Source organism: Crocodylus siamensis, chromosome 12 (assembly GCF_052110815.1).
Source record: "Crocodylus siamensis isolate JL-2025a chromosome 12, ASM5211081v1, whole genome shotgun sequence".
NCBI lineage: Eukaryota > Metazoa > Chordata > Crocodylia > Crocodylidae > Crocodylus > Crocodylus siamensis.
Window position 1 is genome coordinate 14,909,352 of NC_143406.1, and position 27,139 is coordinate 14,936,490.

Consider the following 27,139-nt stretch of genomic DNA (forward strand, 5'->3'; position numbering starts at 1 on the left):
AAGTGTTCGACTGAAAGGAAGAGTCGCACGTCTCTCACTTTAAATCAAAACCTAGAAATGATTAAGCTTAGTGAGGAAGGCATGTCGAAAGCCGAGATAGGCCGAAAGCTAGGCCTCTTGCGCCAAACAGTTAGCCAAGTTGTGAATGCAAAGGAAAAGTTCTTGAAGGAAATTAAAAGTGCTACTCCAGTGAACACACGAATGATAAGAAAGCGAAACAGCCTTCCTTATTGCTGATAGGGAGAAAGTTTTAGTGGTCTGGCTAGAAAATCAAACCAGCCACAACATTCCCTTAAGCCAAAGCCTAATCCAGAGCAAGGCCCTAACTTTCTTCAGTTCTATGAAGGCTGAGAGAGGTGAGGAAGCTGCAGAAGAAAAGTTTGAAGCTAGCAGAGGTTGGTTCATGAGGTTTAAGGAAAGAAGCCATCTCCGTAACAAAAGTGCAAGGTGAAGCAGCAAGTGCTGACGTAGAAGCTGCAGCAAGTTATCCAGAAGATCTAGCTAAGATAATTGATGAAGGTGGCTACACCAGACAACAGATTTTCAATGTAGACGAAACAGCCTTATATTGGAAGAAGATGCCATCTAGGACTTTCATAGCTAGAGAGGAGAAGTCAATGCCTGGCTTCAAAGCTTCAAAGGACAGGCTGACTCTCTTGTTAGGGGCTAACGCAGCTAAGTTGAAGCCAGTGCTTATTTACCATTCCGAAAATCCTAGGGCCCTTAAGAATTATGCTAAATCTACTCTGCCTGTGCTCTATAAATGGAACAACAAAGCCTGGATGACAGCACATCAGTTTACAACATGGTTTACTGAATATTTTAAGCCCACTGTTGAGACCTACTGCTCAGAAAAAAAGATTCCTTTCAAAATATTACTGCTCATTGACAATGCACCTGGTCACCCAAGAGCTCTGATGGAGATGTACAACGAGATTAATGTTGTTTTCATGCCTGCTAACACAACATCTATTCTGCAGCCCATGGATCAAGGAGTAATTTCAACTTTCAAGTCTTATTATTTAAGAAATACATTTCGTAAGGCTATAGCTGCCATAGATAGTGATTCCTCTGATGGATCTGGGCAAAGTAAATTGAAAACCTTCTGGAAAGGATTCACCATTCTAGATGCCATTAAGAACATTCGTGAGTCATGGGAGGAGGTCAAAATATCAACATTAACAGGAGTTTGGAAGAAGTTGATTCCAACCCTCATGGATGACTTTGAGGGGTGCAAGACTTCAGTGAAGGAAGTGACTGCAGATGTGGTGGAAATAGCAAGAGAACTAGAATTAGAAGTGGAGCCTGAAGATGTGACTGAATTGCTGCAATCTCATGATAAAACTTTAACGGATGAGGAGCTGCTTCTTACGGATGAGCAAAGAAAGTGGTTTCTTGAGATGGAATCTACTCCTGGTGAAGATGCTGTGAACATTGTTGAAATGACAACGAAGGATTTAGAATATTACATAAACTTAGTTGATGAAGCAGCGGCAGGGTTTGAGAGGATTGATTCCAATTTTGAAAGAAGTTCTACTGTGGGTAAAATGCTATCAAACAGCATCGCATGCTACAGAGAAATCTTTCATGAAAGGAAGAGTCAATCGATGTGGAAACTTCATTGTTGTCTTATTTTAAGAAATTGCCACAGCCACCCCAACCTTCAGCAACCACCACCCTGATCAGTCAGCAGCCATCAACATTGAGGCAAGACCCTCCACCAGCAAAAAGATTACGACTCACTGAAGGCTCAGATGATGGTTAGCATTTTTTAGCAATAAAGTATTTTTAATTAAGGTATATACATTGTTTTTTTAGACATAATGCTATTGCACACTTGATAGACTACAGTATAGTGTAAACATAACTTTTATATGCACTGGGAAACCAAAAAATTCATGTGACTCGCTTTATTGCGATATTCGCTTTATTGCGGTGGTCTGGAACCAAACCCGCAATATCTCCAAGGTATGCCTGTAATGTTCTATAAAATAAGATACCTGGAATTTATTATGCAGTGCATTGGTGTTACACTGTACCACCAAAAGAACAGGGGCTGTGGGATAGATTTATAGGTCAGACCTTGCTAATCTTCCCAATGAGTGACTGCACTTCAGTGGGAAGAGCCAGTGGTCTCATTACAGTATGCAGGATCCCCTACACCAGCAGAGATTGGGAAGACTACACAAAACAGTTCCTGCTCCTTCTGCCAAGAGAAGTGCTAGACTCTGACACCCATCATTACCCAGCACATGAAATAGTGGTTGCAGGCTCTAGCTGAAGCAGTACCCTAGCTAGATGAAGGGTCAGGGCTGGATCTGAGTAAGGAAGGGAAAAGGACTGAGGATTTCATAAGATTCCTCCACCCAAAACAGCCTTACTGTGATTAGTTATTGATCACTGGTTGCTCCTGAAACTCAGTTACCAACAAGTCTGGGGCCCATTGTGATCTATGCCACAGTAATCCCCCGATAAATGACGGATGCTCTCTTAATTCCCCATTAACCAGGTAAATTGCAGCCTCTAACTCACAAAACCTGTACCTACGCTTTCAGGGTCTTGCTGACAGTGCAGAATTTTACCTTACTCAGAGTAGGATGTAGAACTGAGCTTCCTGACATGATACTGGCTGGTCAGAACAGATTAGGGCACCATATGCTCAGCCTCATCATGATTAAATCCGGCTGGATGTTTTTGGCCAAAGAACTATTTTTCCCCTCCTAAAAAAATTCTGTCTTTCCCTGAGCCATTTGATTTTTAACAATGTGCAATAAAACTCCTGCACTGTGAGTGATTGCTTTCAGGAGCTCTATAAAACTTCACAAAGACATCTGCACTCTTCTGTTCTGAAGCTGAGGGACGGATGATGTGTGCGATGCCTTTAATTAATTTCAAAAGCATGGCATGATCACAGGAAACAGATGTAATACACATTTAGCAAAGTGGAAACAATTAACTGCAGTGGCTAACCTGTGTCAAACCCAAAAGCCAACAGTGCTTGCGTACTGAGGGTTTGAAGGACTCGGGTGCCTCAGCACTAAAGACATATATATTAGTCCATCGCAGTGGCAGGCTGAAGCACCCGCAACCAGCTCTGCATGCATTTCCCAACCCAGAAACAGCATAGCTGCATCAATGCTGAGTTGCATATGGTGCAATAGCTTCTCAGAGCTTATTCCAGCATGTGCAGCATTGCACTAACTTGGCAGGTCTCAGTACAACTCTGCCTTATACCACAGACACACAGCCCACATATACTCAATAAGTTGCACTGCTACTGTAGCATGCAAAGACTCCAATTTAGATCAAGGCTTCATTATACTAGGCCCCTTGCCAAAACATGCAGAAGAGACCTCTGCAGCACAGGCAACTGGTAGGGGGTGCATGGTGGTGCATGTGCCCCCCGAGAGCCGACACTGATGCTGTCGGTAGGGCTGGTGCCTCCCCTGACAGGGCCACCGCTGTCAGCGGCTTCTGCAGGTGCCTCCCCAGATTCAGGAGGCACCAGTCACTCATACTCTGCAGTAGTGAACCAGGGCACCAGCTAAGGATTCATAAAATCCCTGTTGCATTTAGCCAGATAAATGTCTAATAAAACTGCTACGCAACTGACAGCTAATCTGTGGCCCTCATTTTCATAGCTCTCTGAACACAGCTTTGTGATTATGCGAAGGTCACTATACAAACACCATCTTATCCAGGAACAAAACTGCAACATGAAATCAAAATCAGTAAGTCATGTAAGCTGCAGCAATTCGAGTACAGCTAAATGGTGACTGAACCTCCCGTCAGATCCTTTCATATTTCATAGACATTTGGGCTGGGAGGGACCCCAGAGGACCATCGAGTCCAGCCCCCTGCCCCATGGGCAGGAAGTCAGCAGGGATCATAGGATCCCAGCAAGCTAAGCAGCCAAATGTGTTTTGAAGGCATTCAAAGTGGGCACTTGAACCGCCTCAGGTGGCAGTCTGTTTCAAGCCTTGGGGGCTCGGACAGTGAAGAAGTTCTTTCTTATGTCCAGCCTGAACTGGTCACAGTGGAGTTTGTGACCGTTTGATCTTGTCATCCCTTGGGGGGCTCTGGTGAACAATCATTCCCCCAGATCCTGATAGGCACCCCTGATAAGCTTATAGGTGGCCACCAGATCACCCCTGAGCCTGCGCTTTTCCAGGCTGAATAGCCCCATTGCTCTCAGCCTCTCATCATAAGGTCTGTTTTCCTGTCCTCTGATCATGCGCGTGGCTCTCCTCTGCACCCTCTCAAGCTTCTCCACATCCTTTTTGAATTGCGGAGCCCAAAACTGGACGCAGTACTCCAGCTGCAGCCTCACCAAGGCCGAGTACAACGGGAGAACGACGTCCCAAGATCTGCTTGAGAAGCATCTATGAATGTAAGCCAGAGTTTTGCTCGCTTTACTAGCCACAGCATCACACTGAAGGCTCATGTTCATCTTGTGGTCAACCATGACCCCCAAGTCCCTTTCATCTGTAGAGCTAACCAGCATAGCACTACCGAGCCTATATGCATGGTGCAGGTTTTTCCTCCCGAGGTGGAGAACCTTGCATTTTTCGGTGTCGAACACCATCAGGTTCTTGTCTGCCCATTTCATGATTCTGTCCACCTGGATCACCCTCCTGTCCTCAAGTGTGGATGCTTTCCCCAGAGTTTGGTGTCGTCGGTGAACTTGGCCAGTCCACTTCTGACACCAATGTCCACATCATTGATGTAGATGTTAAACAGTATAGGCCCTAGGACAGAGCCTTGTGGGACCCCACTGGTCACAGCACACCAAGACGATTGGCTCCCAATGACCACCACCCTCTGGGTCCTACCATGGAACCAGTTCCCCAGCCAGCGGGTCGTGGTGACGTCAAGACTGCAGTTAGCCAGTTTAACCAAGAGGTGATCATGGGATACCAGATCAAAGGCTTTTTTAAAGTTGAGGTATATGATGTCGATCTCTTCCCCCTTGTCCAGGTGATAGGTCACCTGGTCATAAAAGGAAATGAGATTGGTCAAGCAAAACCTACCCACAACAAACCCATGCTGGGTATCCCTCAGAATATTGCCTTCAGTTAGCTTGTTTAGGATGGCCTCCTTGATAATCTTTTCCAAGACTTACTCAGGATAGAGGTCAGGCTGATGGGCCTGTAGTTAGCCAGATCTACTTTCCTCCCTTTCTTGAAGATAGGCACCACATTGGCCCTCTTCCAATCACCAGGCACTTCACCAGAGTGCCAAGAACTCTCAAAGATCCGTGCCAGGAGCTGAGCTATGATGCTCGCCAGGTCCCTGAGTACCCTTGATTGTAACCCATCAGGGCCAGCTGACTTGAAGGTATACAGCCTGTCAAGGTGTTCCTTCATGAGGTCAGCTTCGATGGAGGGCAAGAAATCTCCCTAACCCGGGCCTCCCTGACCCATAGTGGGCAGGGCCGCCCCATGGGGCTGATAGAAAACTGACGCAAAGTACCCATTTAGCAAGTTAGCTTTTTCCTGGACGTCAGTTGTCCCATCTGGTTTAGCAGGGATCCAATGTTGCCCTCGCTTTTCCTCTGGCTCCCCACATATCTAAAAAAGGACTTTTTATTTTCCTTGATATCCAGACTAATGCACAGTATTCTTCGTTGGTGGCGGTTCCAGTCCTCCATCCTTTATAGGTCCTCCTTTCAAGACGCAGGAAGTTCACTAGTTCCCTGGAGAGCCGAGGGGGCTGCTGTGCCCTTTTGCTGCCTTTCCTCCGAGACAGGATGCACTTTGCTTGTGCATCCAGGATTGCTCCCTTAAGGAGCATCCACGCATCCTGAACTCCCTTCTCCATTGGCTTGTGGCCTTTTAGGGCCTCTCTGACAAGCCTCCTTAGCTTGTCAAAGTCAGCTTTCTTGAAGTCAGGGACTTCTGTACTGACTTGCCAGCTTTACAGCACATGGTGAAGGTGATCAGTTCATGATCACCGTCACCCAGCTTCCCTTCGATTGTTAGGTTGCCAATTAGGTCACCCCTGGTTGCCAGTACGAGGTTGAGCAGTGCTTTACCTCTTGTCAGCCCAGACTTCCTGCGTCAGACAGAGGTCGTCCACACGAGAGAAAGTTTTGCAACTGCTCAGATTTGGCTGAGCACTCCTCCCATGAGATATCTGGGCAGTTAAAGTCTCCCATGACAACCATACACGGGGACTGTGCAGCCTCAGCCAGCTCCCTGGTGAACTCCTGGTCGAGATCTTAACTCTGGGTAGGGGGTCTGTAGTAGACCCCCACCACAGTATCCCCTGCACCGTGTTCCCCACAGACTTTAACCCAGAGGGTCTCAAGTCATCCACCATGGGTGCCAATGTCAGCTTATAGGGACGCGTAGCTTTCCTTGATATAGAAAGCTACGCCTCCACCCCTTTTGTCCACTCGATCCCTCCTATACAGGGTATAGCCATCTATATCCGTGGTCCAGTCAAGGGTGGAGTCCCACCAGGTCTCTGTTATCCCAATGACATAGTTATTTGCATTTAGGAGGAGAACAAGTTCTTCCCATTTATTCCCCAGGCTCCTGGCGTTTATGTATAGACACACAAGCGTCCCCTTAGGGGCTCTTGCCTTGCTTACGTTTTGTTCCAGGGCTGGGGCTGGGGTGGGATCCCTTATGTGCTTTGACCTGCTGGCTTTGTAAGGGTCACTCGGTGGGCCAGCAGCGGCAGTAGTCCCCCCATCCCCTGGCAGGCTTAGTTTAAAGCCTGGTGGAGCAGGTCAGCCAGTCTAGCTGAGAAGAGCCTCATGTAAACCCCACCTCATGTTAGACGTATTAATTATGACCACTAGTGTACTGCTTATATATTTCTTATTGTCCACTCCCTTTTGTGAACTGAAAAAGGAGTCCCCTCTGTAACTATCAGATACACTACTTATACTACCTCCTTCCCTAGCCATTCTTTTATAATCCTGGACTACTTAAAAAGTGACAACTGCAAAGCTTGGGTCTGGCTGAAGGAGTGGAGGGAAGCCACAAACAGCCCATATGGCAACTGGTATCCTGAGGCACTAATAGGGCAGAAGGGCCACAGCGGAGTGTCTCAGGGAAAAGGCTGAGCTAGACTAGGGGCAGGCAATTATTTCAGCTGGTGGGCCGCTTAATAAGTTTTGGTGAGCTATCAAGAGCCACAAGGATAGCCCTGCCCCTTGACAGGTGCCCTGCCCCCTGGTTGCCATCTTGGGACCAGAAGTTCTGTGCCTATCCCCTGACCTTTGCCACCAGAACTCTCCCCCTTTGCCCCCTGGAAATACTCTATTCAGGAGAGGGGGTTGCCATCTTAGAACCAGAAAAAACAATTCACATACTAAAAGGCAAACACCTAGTCCAACACATTTTTATTTTATTACAAAAAATATATTTGTCATGGTTTGTTTGCCTATTGCATATAGAGGTGATTGCATAATAACTCAAAAATGAAGTCTTACTCTTGTATACCGTGTGTGGGGCGTGGTTGGGGTCATGTGTATGGTGGAGCGTGGGGGGAGTGGGGGCAATAGGATTTGTTGGAGTGTGTATACGTAGGGAGTTGTGGAGACAGGCTGTGGGTGTGTGACACTTGTGGGGTGTGAGGCTGGGTGGGTGTGGGATTCCCCACCCTCTTCCCCGCTGCACGCCCCTGCTGCCAGCGGCAGCAGCAGGCACTGGGGAAACTGTGCTGGCAGTACAGAAGTCTGCAGCTAAGACCTCACTTAGACAGAAAGTACATTTTGAGAAGAAAGCAGTGGGTTCAACAAAAGACAGAAATATTAAGACTTGGGATCAATCTATGAATATGTTTTGAAATGTTCAAAACCCACATTTTACTGATTTTTAAAATGAATAAAAACAATGACCTTTATGGCAAGGTGGCAAGCCAAGTCAAGACCTAATATTTGACTCACTTATTATTACATCTGTTTGATTGGTCTACCTATGCCTTCTTGAGAACTAATTTCATTTAAGATAACTGAAATTCCCAAAGCTCTCCTTTTCATTGACAAAATAGTTTATAAAATACACAGACATATACTAATTTGCAGTTCTTTGTTTAGGGCAGTTATTACTCTTACACCACATTAATTTAAACCCAGTTGTGTGGCTTCTTGGTAAATAGTTCATTTTTCAGTGCTTTGAAAGAGGGTAGTATCAAAATTAAATTGGCCATGTCCTATCCCTATTGACAACAGTATCAAAATTCATGTCTTCAGTGAGAACAGGAGTACACCCAGTCTGATCTATGTTTTTATAGCCATAAATAATTACCTTTATGCCTCTCCCACTTAAAAGTGTAAATATGTTAAAGCACTATTGTATTATTGCTTTATTATACAAGAGTATAATAATAAGTCCACTAGCAAAAGAAGCATGTTACAACATAATTTTTTTTAAACATTTCAAATGTGACTGTAGTTTCAATATATTGTAGATTTAATGTCAGTGGAAACTGAATACCCTGAAGGGAATGTAGTGTTTAACAATCTATATCAGGTGAAAGGAGGGAGGGATAGCAAGGGGTGCATGGGGATGTATAGAGGAGGCATGTGTACATGTGAGAGGGGGCTGCCTGGAAGCCAGCCAGGGGTGAGGGGAGAGAGGGGGTTGCAAGGGGTGCATGCAGCAGAGCTTGCCCAGTCAGCGGCTGCCCCTGCAGTGCTTTCTGTGCCCCCCCTACCCCCCGGCCAATGCAGTGCTCCCATGCACACCCAACAGCCCCGGCTTGAGCCCTGGTCAACACTTGACTTCTAGCAGAGCTGTTCCTAGTGTGGCTGCACCTAGCCAGCTCACATTGTCACTAGAAGGTGAGGAGAGCAGAGCAGTACCCAGCTGGCTGCAGCCACACCAGAAACTGCATGCTGGCTGGGGCCAGCTGGTCTGTTCTGCTTCCCTCACCTCCAGCTGCCGCTGCTGCCACCGCCACACCGCTCTGGGTAGGCAGGGGGAAACTTCAGTGGGAGGCTCCTGCCTAGTGCATGGAGCCCCAGCTCTAGCTCCTGCCACCTTCCACCTGCTCTGCCTGCCCAGTGGGATGAGCAGCCCCTGTGGGTGGGCAGGCAGAGCAGGTGGAAGGTGACTACGAGCTGGAGCTGGATCTCCATGCACTGGGCAGAAGTCTCCCACTGAAGCTTCCCCACACCCAGAGTGGCGTGATGCAGCATAGCAGGAGCTGCAGCTGAAGGTGAGGGGAGCAGAACAGCCCCACTGGCCCAGGCCCCAGTCAGCATGCAGCTCCAATGGGGCTGTTCCCAGTGCAACTGCAGCTGATCAAATGCTGCTGTGCTCCCCTTGCCTCCAGTAGCTCTTCCTCCTATTCCTGCCCCTGCTGTGCTGCTCCAGGCAGGCAGGGTGGGGGAAGCTTCAGCCCAGCAGCTCCCACTGGAGGTGAGGGCAAGCACAGAAACATCTGGCTGGCTACAGCTGCACTGGGAATAGCCCTGCCAGAAGCAGTGCGTTGGCTGCAGTTGGTGGAAGCACAGCATGGGCTGCCTAGGTGGGAGCAGGCAGGGCTCAGCCCCATGTGGAGCACTGCAGGGGCAGCTGCAGGTCAGTCCCAACCTGCTGGCGGGCTGAATCTGGCCTGTAGACCACATTTTGCCCGCCCCTGAGCTAGACTGAGCTCATTCTGGGGCCCTGGGAGCAGCCTCCCAAATTCTCATAAATAACATCAAGGCATGGCAAGTGAGGCAGAAAGGGAGGGTACCCTGGGAAGCTGGAGTTGGGGCAGGGGTTGAGTGGTCACCAGGGGGCATCACAGCCACCCCGAGCACTGATCCTGTCACGCTCATCCACTCCAGGACTCCATGAACTTGAAGTCAGTATTTTGATCTAGCTGTGCAGGTCTGCATGTCCATCTCACTCTCATTCTTATACACCCATACTCATACTCTGGCTTAAACAAAATGAGCTTGATTTGCATTTTCACTATGAAGGAAGAATTCATGTTCATTCTACACATCTTAGAATCAAGCTCGAGGAAGGAACACCTACCTTCGTTCATAGCCCAAGCACCACAGATGTCCTGCACAGCCCTGCTTCCACACTTTGACCATCCGAGTGAAGGCTTGCATGCATGGCTGCTGGTGCCCCACTATTGCCAGCTCTTGCTCTGTACAAACGTTTGGCCTGTCGGAGAAGAACAGACATTTCTTTAAACCCCCTCACTGCTGGGGCTGCACCACAACATATTGACAGTTCAGGAAGGAAGAGAAAGTGAGAGGCCTACAGTTTTTCCTCAGAAGATAGTTATACAATATTTATCTACTCCATTATATTATTTATAAAGGAGGCCTGGGGAGAGAGATGGTCTCAGCTTGTCAGGTCTTGAGTTATCAAGGGCTTTTTATGTCAAATACAACCTCTTAACCTCCTCCCAGAACCTCACAGGGAGGCAACTCAGATCATGAATCACTGCTGTAATGTTCCTGAAGCAAGCTATATCACTAACTGAGCACCCTGCCATTTTTTTCCAGTAATTTCAATCCAAATCACACAAAACTATGACCATCTTGTACGTCTTCATCTCACTTGAATATCAAAGGCCTTTAGGAATCACGTAAGCTTCATGGCACCTCTATAAGTTACAGATTGTTCAGTGTTTTATACATGAATAAGCAGAGGTATGGAAAAAGCAAGCTCTTAACAAAAGTTCAAAGACTGGCAGAGGCAGGAACAGGACTCCCAGTATCATGTTCCAACAGTAGCCCTGCAACCTTTCCCCCTTTTATTTCATTTTCAGGTATAGTAGTGGACACGTAGCAAAAAGTATAAAGTAACACCTTTTTATACCATCACCTCCACTGAAATTAAATAAACTATAATTATACTTTCCACTTTTATAGCAAGGATCCTTTCTTTCAGAAGATTTAACCAGTAATTGATTAAAATAAACAATACGAGGTTGGTAGGAGATGTATATCATTACGCCCCTCACTAACCAGAGATGTGCAGCCACCTCTGGCACCAAATACAGCTGATGGTTCAATTTAAGCCAGGAAGTGATCTCACTGGGATGCTCCCAAGGAAGTAAAATATTCTGCTTCCAAATGAAACATAGGAGGAATATTAAAGTGATCATAATGCAACATTCGTCAGGATATGAACAAGCCTTCATCCTGTCATGTTATAGGTTCACAACAGAAAAGAAAAATTAAGCATCTTTCAACTGTGCACATTAAAGTTCTTATTATTGGAAATCAGTTACAGCAGGCCAGAAAAAAAGCATACATTATTTCAATCCATCTTTCTAGGCCACTAGGTTCATAAAGATCATTTTTTGTCAAGTGAATTGCCAGTAGAGTCAAAATGGAAACAATAACAGATAAACCTACCTCCAAACACATTTCCCAGCTTATTCCCTGCAGGCTCCATACTCTGTGAACTCTCAAACCATGAGAACAAGTGAATAAGGTGCATTTTTCTTTTAAAAGTTATGGAACATATAAAATTAACCAGCAGTTTTAAAGAGATGATGATTAGTAAGCAAATATATCAAGAACTCACACAAACTACAAAATGTCTCAGTGTACTGCAAACAAATGATCATAAGATTAAAATATTTTAGTTTCCCAAATGCTAACAAATAAGCCCTTTGCATGTATCAAGTGCCCCCAGTTTGGCATTTCTGACCTCCTCCTTTTTCCGTCTCCCTACAAACAATTTTTTTTTTTTACTGTCAAGTTTGTTTTACATTTCCAGAGTGCCTTGGCACTGAACAGAAGCTATTGGGATTAATTTCTGAAAGAAGAGAGACAGGCATCTAGGATTTGCCAGCCAAGATCAAACTCTTGGTCCATCAAGCAAGGACTTTATCAGCTGTTGTTCATTAAAGCTACAACAGCATTGACTAACACATGCGGGGTGGGGGAGGGGAGGCAGTATGCAGTTTCTGCCAAACAGTGAAAAATGCCATTTTCTCCAAACCATTATAAAACAGGGAATCATTTCCGAAGTTGGTTTTAATTTCCAATGCTAACACAGGCTCTGGAAGTAAGAGAGGCATTTTTGGAATTGCACATTTGGAACAGTGAAAAGCTGAGAATGTCTTTGCTGATCCATAAACAGCTACAGCCTCATTATTATGACTATAAGACTGTTTGAGTGGCCACAAGCAGTGGGAGGTCTGTACTTCAGAGAGAGGGTTTGAGCTTTGTTTTGATGTTCTCAACATTTTCTGAGGAAAATGTTGATTCTGTGTTTGGAATTATTTCTTGCCAGACTGGTTAAACCTGAGCTTATTTTAGGAATTAGTTGCTTTGTATCCTGCTGGGAAAAGGATGTCTCTCCCCCCCGTTGTAGCCCTTCCTGCCGGCTGGCTTCAGGGTTATACTAAAGTTGCTGTGCGAAACGATGGCCGTGAAGCATATGGAGCATGTTTCTAGCCTCATGTTGAACACAAAAGGCTGATGGAATAGCATCTTTTTCCAAAAAAATCACACAAATTGCTGTGTGCTGCAGTGCTTCTGAGCATTCCAGCTGAGACGGTGCTTCTGGGGCACAAGTACAAATATTCAGTCATCTGATTGCACAACTGAAGGAAAAAAAAATGGTGATTTTCCACTATTGTGAAGCCCTACTCTGGTTCACTCTTATGTTCCTTGCTTTTTAAAAAATGGAAGTTGAATCACTTTGTAAATCCTGGACCGCTCCACTTTTTAAAGTAAAATTCTACTTCATCAACTGGATTTATTTTTAACCAATTCCAGCTGGTCCTTATCCTCAAGAAGACCCAATGATACTTAAATCTCCTTGGATACCGGCACTTCTTTGTTGTGCCCATTTCCATTTTTTTCTTCTAATCCCATTTCAAAGTTCTTCAGTTCTTAGAAGCCTGGGGACTGCCATCCCCAGTCCAATCCACTGGGACCCCTGCTCCCATCTCATACAAGGCAAGTGCCAGATGCTTCAGAAAAAGTTAAAAACAACTTACTGGACAACCATGCAATACATTCTGAGAAAGGTTCTTTATAACCTCCATTGAAGAGATGGGATTATTTCCATTATTACTTTCATTCTCTCTCTGACTTATTATTCATGTATATACCTATAGCATTTTTGGATCATGCTAAGCTCTCGACTCAAAATGAAACCTTGTGGCAGTAAGTTCCACATATTAACTAAGCATCTTGTAGAAAAATGTTTTCCCCTGTCACCTTCAATTGCAAAACTGCTTTGTATTATGAGAAAGAAGGAGAATCAAGAACACGTGTTCATCCTATATCTCTTTTATGGCTCAGCTACCTTTACCACTCCCTCTTTTTCATTAAAGGGACCTGAATGAACAACAGTTTGATTCACTGGCAAAGCTGGTCACCACCAGGACCCTTTTCCTGAATTCGAGTACCAGTAGCTTAAGATAGGAAACCTGCATTAGATCAATGAATCTATCAACTTTAAGACCAGGGGACAGTTCCCCTCACAAAGAATCCAGCATAGCTGGATTAAGGAGCTACACCTGATCTGTGCCAAAAGGCTAAAAAGTGATGTAATGTTGGTCAAGAGCATCCAGGTTTGCCTGATAAAGAAAGACCCAGTAAAATTACTAACACTGAGGAAAAAAGAGAAAGTGTGATTCTTATGCATTTTTTTCAGAGAAGTGTACACAGGCCTTCTCATTGCCTATGCATGCTGATTGCAGGGAGGAAAGGTATTTTGAAAGGATGAGGTAAACAAGCACCTGGTCTGAACAGGCATTCTTCCCTGCTGTCTCCCTAGGGAGAAGCTCCTCTCCTAGCAGCTAACACTGGTCATGAGCATTTGTACCTCTAGGCAAAGTGAACCACAAAGCCTATTTGAAAGATCCAGCAATTACTTGTCCGTTGAGCTGACAGGTATATTTTTTACCTCGAGACTTTTAAGAAAGGTAGTCATAAAAGCCAAGAGAGTCAAAAAGGAGGCATTTTTCCTGTTGGCCTAAATTTTAAAATGACAGGGCTGAGGCCATGTCCGCTAAGTCACAGTTTTTCTACCGTATACAATCTTTATTTATAGGTTAACAGATTCTTTTTCTAAGTGTCATTGTTGCCAACTCCACCGAAGGTCCTTCTGATTCTGACACCATCAGAAATAACAGTTCTGGTACTAACCTTAAACAGTGATTTTGTCAATGCTGCCAAGGCAGCATCCATTCCATTTCATCCTCTCCTGGATGCAGCCACTTTTTTAGGGCCCAGGCATGTAAATACTCCAGTTGAGTAAAGGAGCTAATAAGTGCAATTCGGTCACAAAGAGGCTCAACTTCCTAAGGAGATGCCATATTTTTACTTGTAGTTTTTCACCTGTGATTACACTTCAATGTATCTAAGAATCTGTGCTTTAAGTCTTTTAACATTCGCTCACGAATGGATAAGATTTAGGAGGAATGTGTTGATTTATTTCTATTTCTGGTGCTTAAAATGCCCTAAAAGTCCCTGTGAATTTTCACCAAAAAAGTAGTTTCTACAGCAGAAGTCAAACTCAATAACTCCAACATGGAGAAGAGTGAGATTCCAGCTGGCATTTTACTGCTCCAGGACATTTAATTATGGTGCTGTAACAGAAAGCCTGAAAATGCCTTTTCAATTATTGGCATTTTTCCCTCAGCAGCTTTGCCTTAAAATCCTTCCTTGTTGTTCCCACATGTGGCCGCTACAGAGCTGTTTAGTTTGTAAAGCTTTTACACACATTGGTTTACCAATATAACAATCCAAAATCCTGATGGACAGATGCCAAGGAAGCTGTTATGACTTTATTGGCCTCTCCCTATTCAAAAAGCACCAAATTCACCCATTTAACCACCAGCAAAACTTGACTTAGCTACTGAGGAGAGAACAGCATCCCGCCCCCCCGCAATGTCCTCTGCTATTAGCTTACACATGCCTTACCTCTCAGCTATCTGCAGGGCCAGAAGGGAAAAACTGAAACAAACCACAAGAATGAGGCTGGCAGCAGCAATGTTTCTGGAGTAATTTATTGCAAAGGAGCAGTTTTGTGTGCATCAAACAGTGGCTTTGTGTCTAAAGGGTATTGTCAGAAGTGCCCTATGGGGAATTACACTTCTAAATTAGATTCAATGTTTCCCAGTCCCTGACATTTTCTTTTCTAGAGTACACACATCTCAGCTCTCCTGTCTCAACCAGCAATCCTGACCCGCAACTCCTAGGGAGATAAACATGAAGTCTTTTACAGACACAAAACAAATGCCTTTGCACAAGTCTTTCAGAACACATCCAATGACTAGGAGTGGCCCTGATCCTGCCTAGCAGAGTTAATAATGTAAAGGAAAGGTGGTCTGGGTTTAGCTCATTGCATAATGCTGGTTTCACTTACAAAAATAAATAAATAAATAAATAAATAATAAAAAAAGAGAGTTCAGGCTGCTTGGAGAGAGATCTTCTCCTGGCAGTATCCCAAATTCCAGAGGAAGTTTTCCAAGGGATCCACAAAGTTCATGCCAAACTGAAGTGATAGCATTGTATTAAAAAAAATACAGGGCTAAGAGCATCTGGATTAATACCAAAAAGGAAAAAAACGAGAAGTACACAGAAGAATTCAGTAAGAAAGAGAAAGGAGGGGATAATGAAAAAGAGTATTGCTAGGAAAACACACCTCAGCCTGCATAATTATAACTGATGTTTGTACAATAGCTACATCTCAATTAAAAATAGCCAATCACTTCTTGGAAGTGGCGGGAACAATCCAAACACTTTAAACTTCAGTTCACCCTTTTGTTCTCTGCATATTTTTTACTAGAAAGGGGCAAAAAAAATTCAGATTAGTTTTCATTGCATAGCTCAGTCTCTCCTTTATGGAGTTCCTCCCAACCTGACCTGCCCACACCAGGATCTCCTCACTCAATACTTACATCAGGGGCTGCAGTTTGTTCCCATAGGTGAGCAAAGATGCTTGCAGAGTGAAAACAAACAACTGTGCCAACATGTGTAGCTCCATTCTTGCTGCTATCACCCTTTTCCTTTGCAAGGAAGATCTGAAGGGTGCCTAGAAAATGTTACAGCCTTCCCCAGTGACAGGCTGGCAAGTTCCAGTTCCTCAAAGAAAAATGCTCATTGCTATTTCCTGATGTTGCCAGTTTCTCTGTTTCTTACAATGAGCAATGCTGCTGGAGTCTTGTTGAGGCTCACAGGAGAAATAGATGTATCACTCTTGGACATTTCCTCCCATACAGGTTCAGCTGAGGCAAGTTTCTCTTGTCCCTGGAGTCCAGAGGAAGTGACTGGAACACAGGCTGTCACAGAGCTTTACTAGGAACCAAGCCTGGCTCCTTAGCTGTGCTCGTTAGCACTGAAAAATGCTGAGGAGACTTCTTCTGGCATTTGCGCCTTGACAGGACCCACACTGCTGATGGCTTAACAAGATCTGGGTTCTGTCCAACAGGGAAGCCCTATGTGGACTTGCTCAGTTTGGAGTCCTCAAGCACTTCAGAAAGCAATAGATAATCCAGCACACAGAAAGGGAAGGGAGCTCCTCTTTGCACACAGAAGTCCACCTCTCTAAGGATGCACTAAATTCCCCAGCCGCAGGCTGTTTTCATTTAACCCTCTGCACACACCTTAAGCCAGGCTCCCACCTTGCTCCTAGCAGAAGCCTCTCCCACTCTCAACAGAAACACCTAAAGGAGCAGCTCTTCTCTCTCCCCTGCATTTCAGCAGCCTTACAAAACTTTCCCCTTGCCTTGCTCAGGTCTAGTTCCTTTGATTCACATGCTCTCGTTTCTTTCTTGCTGACAGTCAGAAATCCCTCCCACCAGCTCTTCCCACCCCCAAGGAAAGGAGGGAGTGGGGGTGGCAACAGAAGAGTAGCAGGCATAATTTAGCTTTCCTGGTCAATAGACTGTTTTTTTGTAAGACCCTCTGCCAACCTCTAGAGCTATACATCCCTTCCAGCCCCCAAAGATGAGTCTGGAAAAAACAGAGACTTCGGCTTGCCTGCACATCTATAAGAGCTAGTAAGGCTCACAACTATTCCAAAAGGTATGTGGCTGCATCTAATAGCTGATAGGGACAGGCACACCGTCCACGAAGATGGTGGAGAGTCAATGCCTTCCTCACAAAGGCCTGTACATTGTGCATGATTGTTGGAAGTGCTTTAGGGGTATGGGGGTGAAATTAAACCTGTACTTAATTAGAATGTAAGCTTGGGGGGGAAAGAAAAAGCAAAGAAGAAATCCAGGCAAATTGCTGGGAAAGAAAAGGAATGAGCTTCATTATTTAACTGTCCCCTGCTAATTAACTGCACCTCTTGCAGAGGGGAAGAATGATGGGGGTGAGGGTTGTGTAGGGGAAGGAGAATGCAGAATCTGGCTCAGGAGTAGGGTTACTCTCTAGCTTTATTTGTCCACCTTATTTGCTATTGTTGTAACCTGTGACAGGGGTACCTGGAGAGCCCTTGCTCCTGTGGTATAAATCCAGACAAACAAATACAACAGCCCTCTGCCCACTGCTCTCCTTGGCCTTAAGCGTTCTCAGTCTTCTCAAACATCGCTCCCAAAGGGAGCCATCAGGAGAACTTTCCTGTTTTCATTTCAGGCTTGACAAGCAGAAATACACACCCCACCTGCAAGAAACATTATGATTTTGGCCCTAGAGGGAAGTTTCACTCATATGCATGTTGTATTTATTTGTGTTGGAAGAATTTTGAACAAATGACTGCCTGGCTCAGGAAACAGGGTACTGAGACACTGACTCCTGGGGACAGAGTCCTCCCCAGCTCAGTTGTGTTATCAATCATGCAGTGACTTAACTGATGGCTGTGTAAGAAATCAGGAGGAAGGGAAGAGATATGGGTCTCCATTCAGTTCCCAATGGGATAAGGGTCTCCCTGCCCCTGCTCCCCAACAAAAACAAAAAAGTGTCCCTAGTGTTGTTCATTTGTCTTGCATTGATCAGCCTCAGCACAGACACCAAATATATATGGGCCTACAGATGACTGGACTCTCTTCATGCCAAAAGGTGGGGCTGAGGTGTGAGAAGAGAAGAGAGCACCTATGTGAGGAACTGGTGGGCAAAAGATGCATGTCAGAGACAAGGAGTCACTGAGGAAGCGGCTGGGGGAGAAGCAGGCATAATCCTAAGCAAGGACTGTCCTGAAGCAAGGGAAATTCAAGCCCGATGGTTGAAGCCAAACAGCCAGCTCTCACAAGACCTTCATCCCAGAAATCTGAGAGACTGCCAGAAACAAGTCAATGGTGCAATTTGCCCACAATTTGCCCTTGTACGGCCCAGGCTCTAGCTCCTGGAATCAAGAAGCGATGGGGAGGTTATTCTTGTGCCAGTAAAGCCAAAGTGCACTGACAGGACCGGGTCTGCTTCAACACACTTACTCTCTCATTTACATGACAGCAGCATCTTTCAAGTGCAACAGAGGTGCTGGGCCTCCAAGGCAGTGCTTACCTCCAAGAGTTGATGGAAAAGTTAAGGCAAGGGTGTTTAAGTTTGTTGGGCTGAACTCATTCCAGTGCCAACTTTACTAGGTAAATGCCCCTATAATATAATACCCCTATAATTATTCAAGATGCAAAGTTTTTGGGTAATGTTTTTGATTGGACCAGTTGTACAGCTGGAAATGTTGAACAAAATATAATCAAAAGGACCTTGCTTCTACCTGGAGTAACTTCTCTACATTTTACCAGCTACATTTTATCACCTGTCAACATTCCCTCTTGTGTCTTCCCCACCCCTCCCAACCTGTCTTGCACCCATTAACTCCCATTCCTTCTGACTTTCCCTGCCACACACATTTGCATTTTCACAGACCTTCATTTTGCATAATAGCTTAAGCTTCTGTTCCACCCAAGAGAGTACACAAACCCCAGCACACTCTCCCCATGTCTGAAGAACACTGTTTGTGTCTGAAAGGTTGTAAAGAACAATTTTTCCAACTATTTAGTTTGTCTAAAGAAAGAGATCACATTTACCCAAAAAACCTGCCTATATCTTTAGCTCAACAAGGCTATAACCAATACCCCTGAAACCTGAGGTACAGGGAAATATTTTAGTTGAAGAAGGGGGACAGTGATTTTAATGGCAAAAGATATCTTTACCCTTTAGAGGCAGAGCCAATTACGTGGCTGCTAAATTTTTTAGTGGGTAGCTCCCCCTTGCGTGTTTGGAGTATAAATGCAGTTGAATTCTTTAAATAAGTTGGAGGGGACAGTGGTCCCTAGAGGGCAGACACAGGGATGGAGAGGCAGGAGCAAGCAACAATCGCCCTGAGCTACAGGCTTATCTTCCCAACTCCAATCTCAAGTAAATGGCCCAGACTGTTAAACTAGTAACATGCGAGTAACAAATGGAATCCGTATTGCTTTTCAGGAATGACAGGAAATGTACACAGGCTGGTAGCTGTCTGTTGATCCCTACTGTGATTGTTGCCTGAAGGCACGTCTGGGAAGAAGAGAGTACATTCTGATGAAAAAGGCCTTGATTTAAACATGTCTAACATGGGAAATTATTGGACATGAGGCCTGTCCTGTAATGCTCATGCTAACAGCTTTACTGAAGACATGGCAACCACCTGTAATCAAAACAGACTTCTCACGTCATCAAGGGTTGCAGGAAAAGGTTTTCATCAAGCAAACGTTAGAGAGCTAAAACATGGGGTGGTAAACAGTACTGGCAAACAAATGAGGAATTTAAAACAAACAACAACCCCTTTTTCCCTAAATATTTTGATCCCTGGGTATGTAATCCCTTGCATTGTTTATTTCTCTCAACTACCAAGCAGACTAAACATGGTACAACACCTAGGCCCTGGGATTTGGATTTGCCTGTCATTCTGCCACTGACTGGTAACCCTGGGTGAACACGTGATTCCCTACTTCAAAAAACAAGCATAATGACCTTTGAAGGGTCTTGGGAACACATGGATGAAGAGCACTGTATTAAACAGCTACGATTCTTCTGGTGTTGCTGTTTGTGGAGCTGTAACCTTGAGGGCAATGTGGCAATTGCTCGTTTTGTGTACGATCTTCTACCCTGCAACCCATCCCACTTCACGATATGCAGCCACAGTCATTATTTGACTTAACGGCTGGCCTGACTGCTTATTAACCATAGCACAAAGCAAACACTAAAGCACAATAGACGGTATCATGGCAATGTTGCAGCCTTGGGCAGCAAAGCGGGGTTGGGTTTGGCCACCGCCTCCAGCCTTTCCAGAGGGTTGCGACAGCCCCTCCACCTCCAGATGGGGGGTGAAAATCTGGTTGAATTTCACCCCCCACCTTGTTTTTGGTCATCCCATCCATGGCCCCACCAAGTCCTGGTCAACCTCCTCCTGGCCCTGGCCAAGCGGGCCCTGTACCTGACCAGGAAGGAGGCTCTGGCCAGGAAGGTGCCCCGAGACTGCGGGGCTGCTTTCCTCTCCCGTGTCCGAGCACGTTTCCAGGCACAGCACCAGTGGGCAGCGTCCAGCGGCTCCTTGGAGCCCCCACCGGCTCCTTCAAGCACCGGTGGGCGCAGTCTGGGGGGCTCTGCTTGGTGTCCCCCTCAGGTGCACTAATTTTCACGTTTTTAACCCTTTGCCCCTCCTGTCATTCCTGGCCTGTTTTTTTTTCCCCTTCATTGTCCCAAAAAAACCTGTTGAATATTTCACCCACTGAAGCCCAGCACAGCAGGGGCGGGAGGGCAGTCAGCCCGGTGGGGTAACTGGAAGGATACAAGTAGACACGAGGGCTGCGACCACCTAGGCCGCGGGCTGCAAAAGCTGCCTTGGGGGAAAAAACTAGACCCCCAAAGCGAGGGCAGCCGAGGGACCAGCCCGCTTCCCACAAAACGGGCAGCAGAGGCCAACGGTCCTCTCCCCTCAACCCCGCTCCCGCCGGGCCCGGGAGGCGGGGCGCGGCTGACGTCACAGAGCTCCCAGCAGCCCTAGCCCCGCCCCGCCCCGGAAGGCGGCGCGAGCAGCGGGGCGGCCGCGATGCTGCAGCTGCGGGACTCGGTGGAGGGCGGCGCGGGGGCGGCGCTGCTGGTGCCGGCCGAGGCCGACGTGCCCCTCCCCAGCCCCGCCGCCGGGTCCCTGCCGCCCCGCCGCACCCTGCGGCCCGTCACCGTCTGCAACCCGACGCGCGGCGGCCGCCTGAGGGAGTACTTCGTGTTCCGGGTACGGGGCGCCGCGCGGGGGCGCCGGGGGCGGGGCGGGCGCGGGCGCGGGGCGGCGGGGCGCGGAGAGAAACGCGGTGCCTCCTTTCCCTCCAGCCAGGCACCATCGAGCAGGCCGTCAATGAGATCCGCCTGGTCGTCATGCCCAGCGAGGACGGGGAGGTGCAGAGCGTGTGGCTGCTGACAGAGTAGGTACCGGCCCCCGGAGGCAGCACGGCCCAGCTCCCGGTCGTTGTTGTTTCAGTTCTTCCTCCCTGCCGGCTCCGGGCGGGACGGCGCCTGTTTGCAGCGCCCCACGCCGCTGGTCAAACGTTTCACCTCCCGCTCGCTCTCAGCGACCCCGGCCCTGTCCCCGCGCTGCTCCCGTGGCCTGCGATGTGCTGCTGAGGCTACACAGCAGCAAACGTGCTTGGATCGGGCTTTAAACCGGTTTAGTTTAGGACCAGCACTGAACTTCCACTTTTTTTGAAGCCCAGGTCTGAATTAAAGGGTCGTTTGTGCTGGCGTAGACTCAGTTGGATTAAACAAGGTGCAGGCTAAAAGACTGCTGCTACCTCCAGTGCATGATAGGTGATGGGCAAGACCAAAACATTCTGCTGCGTGCACTGTGTTCTTGTGAGCAAGGAGAACTGGCCATGATTCCCTGCCCCCGGGCATTTCACAGAGCATGACCTGTCAACACGTCTGTGCTGTGCTCGCTTGATAAGATCATGCTGTCTCATGCCCAGTTTTGTAAGCGCTGCAGTTAAAGCCCAGCCTAAAAGATTAGATTATTTACAATAAAGGGAGGGTGCAGTTTCAGTTTAGTGGGCTTCACCTGAACAGCATCACTAAAAGTTATTTTATGCTGCGAGCAACAGAGATTTCTTCGGGCATCCTATCTTTTAATGGATCAACTGCATGGTTGGGATAGAATAAAACAAGCTTTTGAATGCTAGACATTAGTCTTCCGGTCCCCGATTAAACCTTGGAGCGAAAAGAAAACAGAGACCAACATGCATTTCAGCAGTGGTTATAATAAACTGTAGAAGTCTAAGGATGTCGTATTCCTACAGCAAAGGATAAAAGCACAACGTCTACTCTAGATTGCTTCAGTGGACTAGGTACTAAAGAACAAAAAACGAGGCGCTAAGGTAGTTCAGTACCGAGGCAGCTTTTTATCCTGTATTTTACAGACATGTTCCACAGTCCCTGGTACCTGAGTAAAGCTGACAGTAAGCTTTAAGAGACTCCTTTGACATTTATTGAAGTTGTTGATGATCCTTCTTTTAATTTTAATTTTTAAAGCATTGTTACAAACTACTCGTTCATCTTAAGCCTTTTTCTGGATCTTGATAACTAGTTGTTTTCTAATAGATTTGTTTTATTCTCAGTGTATTGCAGTATACCCCCAGTAACAAACTCTGACCAACTCTAATCTTATCCTTCTGCTGCGGAATATACTTCTTAAATTCTTGCAGTGACTGGTGTGTGTTTGTCAGGCTATTAAGTGGTTTTTCCTGAAAGTTGTTACCTAAAAACAAATGAAGTTGAATCCCTTGCTTGTTATCTGATCAGGATTGATCACTGGAATAATGAAAAGGAGCGCCTGGTTCTTATCACCGACTGGTCTCTTCTGATCTGTAAATATGACTTCATCAACCTGCAGTGTGAGCAAGTGACTAGAATATCGCTTAATGCAGTTGATACAATTTCTGTTGGAGAGTTTGAGTTCCCACCCAAATCGCTGAATAAGTAAGTTCTGATTTGCTGGGTCTGATACTGCTAACATTAAAGCTTTCAGTCTTCTTATCATAAATCACATATTATCAACTTTGTTAGCTTTCAGATTTCTGAAAAAGTTACAAACTTTTTTTTTGGAATCTATGTATTACTGAAATTGCTGTGGGAGATCAGTAAGGAAGTTGTCATTGAGATGGTTATCAGATAGACTTAAATTATTATCTTACTCTTGCAGTACTTTTTTAAAATAAAGTTGCAATTGTTATTAGGGAAACAAGCTCCTAGTACCTAAACTCAACTGGTTTATAATAGTGCTACCTTAACTTGCTTGTGAATAGGCCTTGTTATATTGAGCACTGCCGTTACCACAGCCCACACTTTATGTACCTTATGCTTTATGGCACTTCAGTGTACATCTTGATGTCTAGGTTCTAATAAACTTAAACTTTTTGCAACATTCAATATTAAAATCTTTGCTTACCATGAAAGCTGAACAATGAAGATGTTTATAATACTGATAATTGTCTTGAGACCAGCTGCTGCTATCAAACAAACTTAAATCCTAAAAATGCACTTTTAGTTTTCTCAGATATTGCATTTTTAATCAGTAAACTTGGTGTGAAAATTTAAGTGCTACATCATCAAGTGTATTGTCTCTGAATTTTAGGCGAGAAGGTATTGGTATTCGAATTCAATGGGATAAGCAAAGCCGTGCCTCCTTCATAAACAGATGGAATCCATGGTCCAAAAACGTGCCATATGCTACTTTTACGGAACATCCAATGGCAGATGCTGATGAGAAGATTGCATCACTTTGCCAAGTAAGGAAATAATCTGTGTTGTACCAGCTATGACAAGATAAACAGAGTAGGTTGGATATAGTTGTACCCTTTGCAAAAATCAAAGGACTTGTACTCAGCTAAGTAGAAGGCACAAAACTAGTTAAAGCATATAGGTTAAAAACTTCTCTGTTCCCCATTCACTTAACGTTGTGCTGCTACTTAGCTATTGCATTTTTGGTAACTCTCCTATTAAATCTCCACCTCCTTTTCACTACACTAACAACCTACACACACCTTTGAAGCCAAAAGGAGAGGAAAATATTTTTCTGCGGCACCAGAAATCTAATCTCTTTTGCGTTTTAACTAGACAGGTGCCCAGGTTTTACCTAGAGTAGTTGTAGCCCATGGTTCCAAAACATTTGTGGTAGATCAGTAGGTACAAGACAAAGAAATCCTCCCATATATCAGTCTCTTCTTTAGTTTAGTGGTTTTAGACAACTTTTCTTCAGAGGGTTTTGGACTAAAGAGCTGGAACTTTTCCAAGCTGTAGCACAGAGAGCATTTAACATTGTATAACAGCTGAAGCTCTTTAAATCTGTTGCAAAAATCTTTTGGTAGGCATTAATAAAGGTCTAGTTTGAAACAACAGCATCATTAAAGGTTAAAGGCAAGAATATGGATTTGATTGTAGCTTGCACCTCCCTTACAACTACAGCTCACTTGCTAATTAATGGTGGCTTGCATTTCAGTTGCGAAGTCCCTCCTGTAAAATTATGCTTTGGTAGAGAACTAATGGGAAAGTGTCAAGTGATGCAGTCATAATTAATAAGGTCTTTACATTTTTTTTTCAGTTGGAAAACTTTAAGACTCAATTAATCCAAGCAGTGAAGAAAGCCCATAAAGAGTGTCCACTGCCAGGAAGAGCTAATGGAGTACTAGTCCTGGAGCGGCCTCTTCTCATTGAAACTTATGTGGGATTGATGTCCTTCATCAACAATGAAGCCAAACTTGGCTATTCCATGACAAGAGGCAAAATTGGATTTTAAATTCACAGTATTTAATCTATGCCAAGGAGAAGTGATTTCAAGCTAGTATCAAGGTGGGAGTTTATCATGTAGCAGATTACTCCAGGGCAACAAAAGAAAAAAGCATATAAACAGAAAAGGGATTGGCTAGCTGTAAAATGAGCAGTTAACAGAAATCACTTTACTGTTATAAAGATCACTAGAATCTTCAGTCAAATAGACCTCAGGTGGTCACAAGCTAATTGCATTCTTGTACTTACTGGTTCATATGGAGGTTTAGTGAGCTGTGATATTTTCTCTTCCATTTCTAGCTATACCCCTTTTCCCTGATAAATGTAAAACTTGTACTCCCTATATTACTATCCAACATAGTTGCATGTTCATACCATATTATAATTATATCATGTAAATCCATAGCTGTTAAATCATGTCACTGTGGTTTGAGACTACTCATGAGGAGGTAGTAAATCTAGATTATATAATAGTCTCAGAAACTGGGCTAATTCAAGCATGAAGTCTTCTTAAGCCTTCATTCGTTACCTAACCAATGTGTTGGCAAATTTGGTCAAAGCTGAACCCTTACATCTTCTCACTACCAGAATTGAACTGTTGCTCTGTGAACTGAAACGTATGGATTTGGAGTGATTTTTACTAGCCTTTAAAAAAAACAGCTATATCCGAATGTGTTAAAAGTTGTAGATTCCTCCTTTATGCGTTTCACTGTAGCCACCTCCCATAAGAAATTTTGAATGCATGACACCCACACCTTCCACTCAAAAGCTTGTAGGGTCTTTGCCTTCATGTAACATTCTGCCCAATTGAAACCACAGTTATTTTAATTTTTTTTAAATCTCCATCAATTAGTTTTGTCTTGACCAAACGTATTATTAGAAACACTCGGTTAGACAATAGGGCTGTGCAAAATTTCACCGGCTGTTTTGTTTCTACTTGTTTCAAACTCAAAACAGCAAAATTGAAACGAAGCAAAGGGCTTCAAAACAACTTCCAAACAAAATTCCAAAGTTCAAGCTGGGTTTGCCTGCAGGGAAACAAAATAAGGAGAGGGAGGGGGAAGGACTGCTCTTGTTGACTATGTAGCTGGCCAGTGATTGTGATCCTTCCGAGGTCCCTTCCAATCCCAGTGCTCTGGAGGAGGGATGGAAAAACAGCATAAAAGGCAGCATTGTTTGAACTGGCCTGCTTTCTGCCTTGGAGTCTGACAGTTACTGAGCTGTGTCTTCCAGCAGCTCAGGCGCATTAGACAACGAAGGCTACTATTAACATTGAGTTGAATGATTTCCTACTTGCTAGCCTAGCCAGTGGGATTCCACAATACTGTTTGCTTTCTTCCAGACCCTTTTATTTTATTATTATTGTATTCATTAATTGATTATTTTCAATTTTGTAATTATATTAGATATTACACTATAGAATCTATATAGGAAGGGAGATACATTTATGTATTTGTATAACAACAAGACGCTATGAAACACACCATGAAGCGTGGTGGAAAAGCAGCTGGCAAGTCTTCAGGGAGGGGCAGAAGAGGGGGTAGAGGGAGAGGTGTAAGTTCCCCCCCACCCAAACTGAGACGCAGCATCTTTCCTACAACTAACAGGGATGAGGTTTCCAGAAGCAGCAAGGAGAGAGGAGTAGTGTCAGTGCCACTGCCTGTGCCTGAGACTGCATCCCCTCCAAGGGCACCACCCATAACTCCCCCCACCACCATGACTAGCAGTACCAGCATGACAGTCTCTTCTACTCCCATTTCACTTCCCATGCTGAGCCTTCCAGTGCCAGAGGAAGAGCTAGAGCTAGATGTGGATCTGAGTGCCATAGCAAAGGAAATATTGGGGAAGGAGGGGGAATCAGCTGAGTTTGTGCTCCACACCCCTCAAGTTTCCCCTAAAGCCAGGTCTCCTTCCCCAGAAGGCACTTTGGAGGAGGCTGAGGTAGAGGTTGCGGCGGCAAGCAGCTCAGCTGAGTGTGCTCCTCCTGTTGCTGGGCCTCTGCCTGCTGAGGAGGGGGGAAGTGCAGCATCCGCACATGCACCCATGCCTCAAAAGCGAGTGGGTAGTGTGGTCTGGGATCATTTTGAGCTGGCGGATGATCCCACGTATGCTATCTGCCTGCACTGCAGAGCCAAAACCAGCCGGGGCAAGGGAACAAAACACATGAGCACCACAGGGATGCTGATGCATCTCCGCAGGCACCACCCCCTTGCCCTTGCTTCTCAGCCTGGCACCAGCGGGAGCATGCCCGAAGGGAAGTCACCCTCTCACTCCAAAACCCCTGTCTCCCCAAAGCAGAGGCAGGCCACCGTAGAACAGTGGGGGAAAGGCAGACAGAAAGGGGGGTGCATTGCAAGGGCAAGCGAGATCACCCAGAGCATTGGGGAGATGCTTGCTGTCGATGTACAGCCCTTCTCCTTAGTTGAGCGGCCAGGGTTCAGGCGGCTCATGGCACTCTTAGCCCCATCCTACCAAGTGCCCACACGCACCACTTTCAGCAGGACAGTGGTG

At 45.5% G+C, this 27,139-nt stretch overlaps 2 protein-coding genes across 5 annotated transcripts in view; one reads left to right on the forward strand and one right to left on the reverse strand.

Annotated features, from left to right (window-relative positions):
- MEGF6 (multiple EGF like domains 6) overlaps positions 1-16,651 on the reverse strand; it is a 328,842-nt gene extending 312,191 nt beyond the window's left edge. For all 4 annotated transcript variants that reach the window (XM_090024523.1, XM_090024520.1, XM_090024522.1 and 1 more), the window contains exons 1-2: positions 15,835-16,651; positions 9,984-10,118 (exon numbers count right to left, since the gene is read on the reverse strand). In XM_090024523.1, coding sequence (XP_089880649.1) covers positions 9,984-10,118; positions 15,835-15,920 — 221 coding nt within the window. In that variant the 5' untranslated portion in view covers positions 15,921-16,651. The remainder of the gene's footprint in view (positions 1-9,983; positions 10,119-15,834) is intronic.
- Positions 16,652-20,849: 4,198 nt separating this feature from the next.
- TPRG1L (tumor protein p63 regulated 1 like) lies at positions 20,850-25,244 on the forward strand. Its single transcript, XM_090024547.1, has 5 exons — positions 20,850-21,089; positions 21,185-21,276; positions 22,646-22,822; positions 23,478-23,631; positions 24,444-25,244. The coding sequence occupies exons 1-5, from the start codon at positions 20,907-20,909 to the stop codon at positions 24,636-24,638; spliced, it is 801 nt and encodes a 266-aa protein (XP_089880673.1). The 5' UTR covers positions 20,850-20,906; the 3' UTR covers positions 24,639-25,244.
- The last annotated feature ends 1,895 nt before the right edge of the window (positions 25,245-27,139 follow it).

What these genes read in the sequence shown, in the direction of transcription:
- TPRG1L (XM_090024547.1), top strand. Translation starts at nt 20,907, where the DNA reads ATGCTGCAGCTGCGGGACTCGGTGGAGGGCGGCGCGGGGGCGGCGCTG. An exon ending in GGGAGTACTTCGTGTTCCGG is followed by an intron (nt 21,090 to 21,184) that starts GTACGGGGCGCC and finishes CTTTCCCTCCAG; the next exon opens with CCAGGCACCATCGAGCAGGC. An exon ending in CCACCCAAATCGCTGAATAA is followed by an intron (nt 22,823 to 23,477) that starts GTAAGTTCTGAT and finishes TCTGAATTTTAG; the next exon opens with GCGAGAAGGTATTGGTATTC.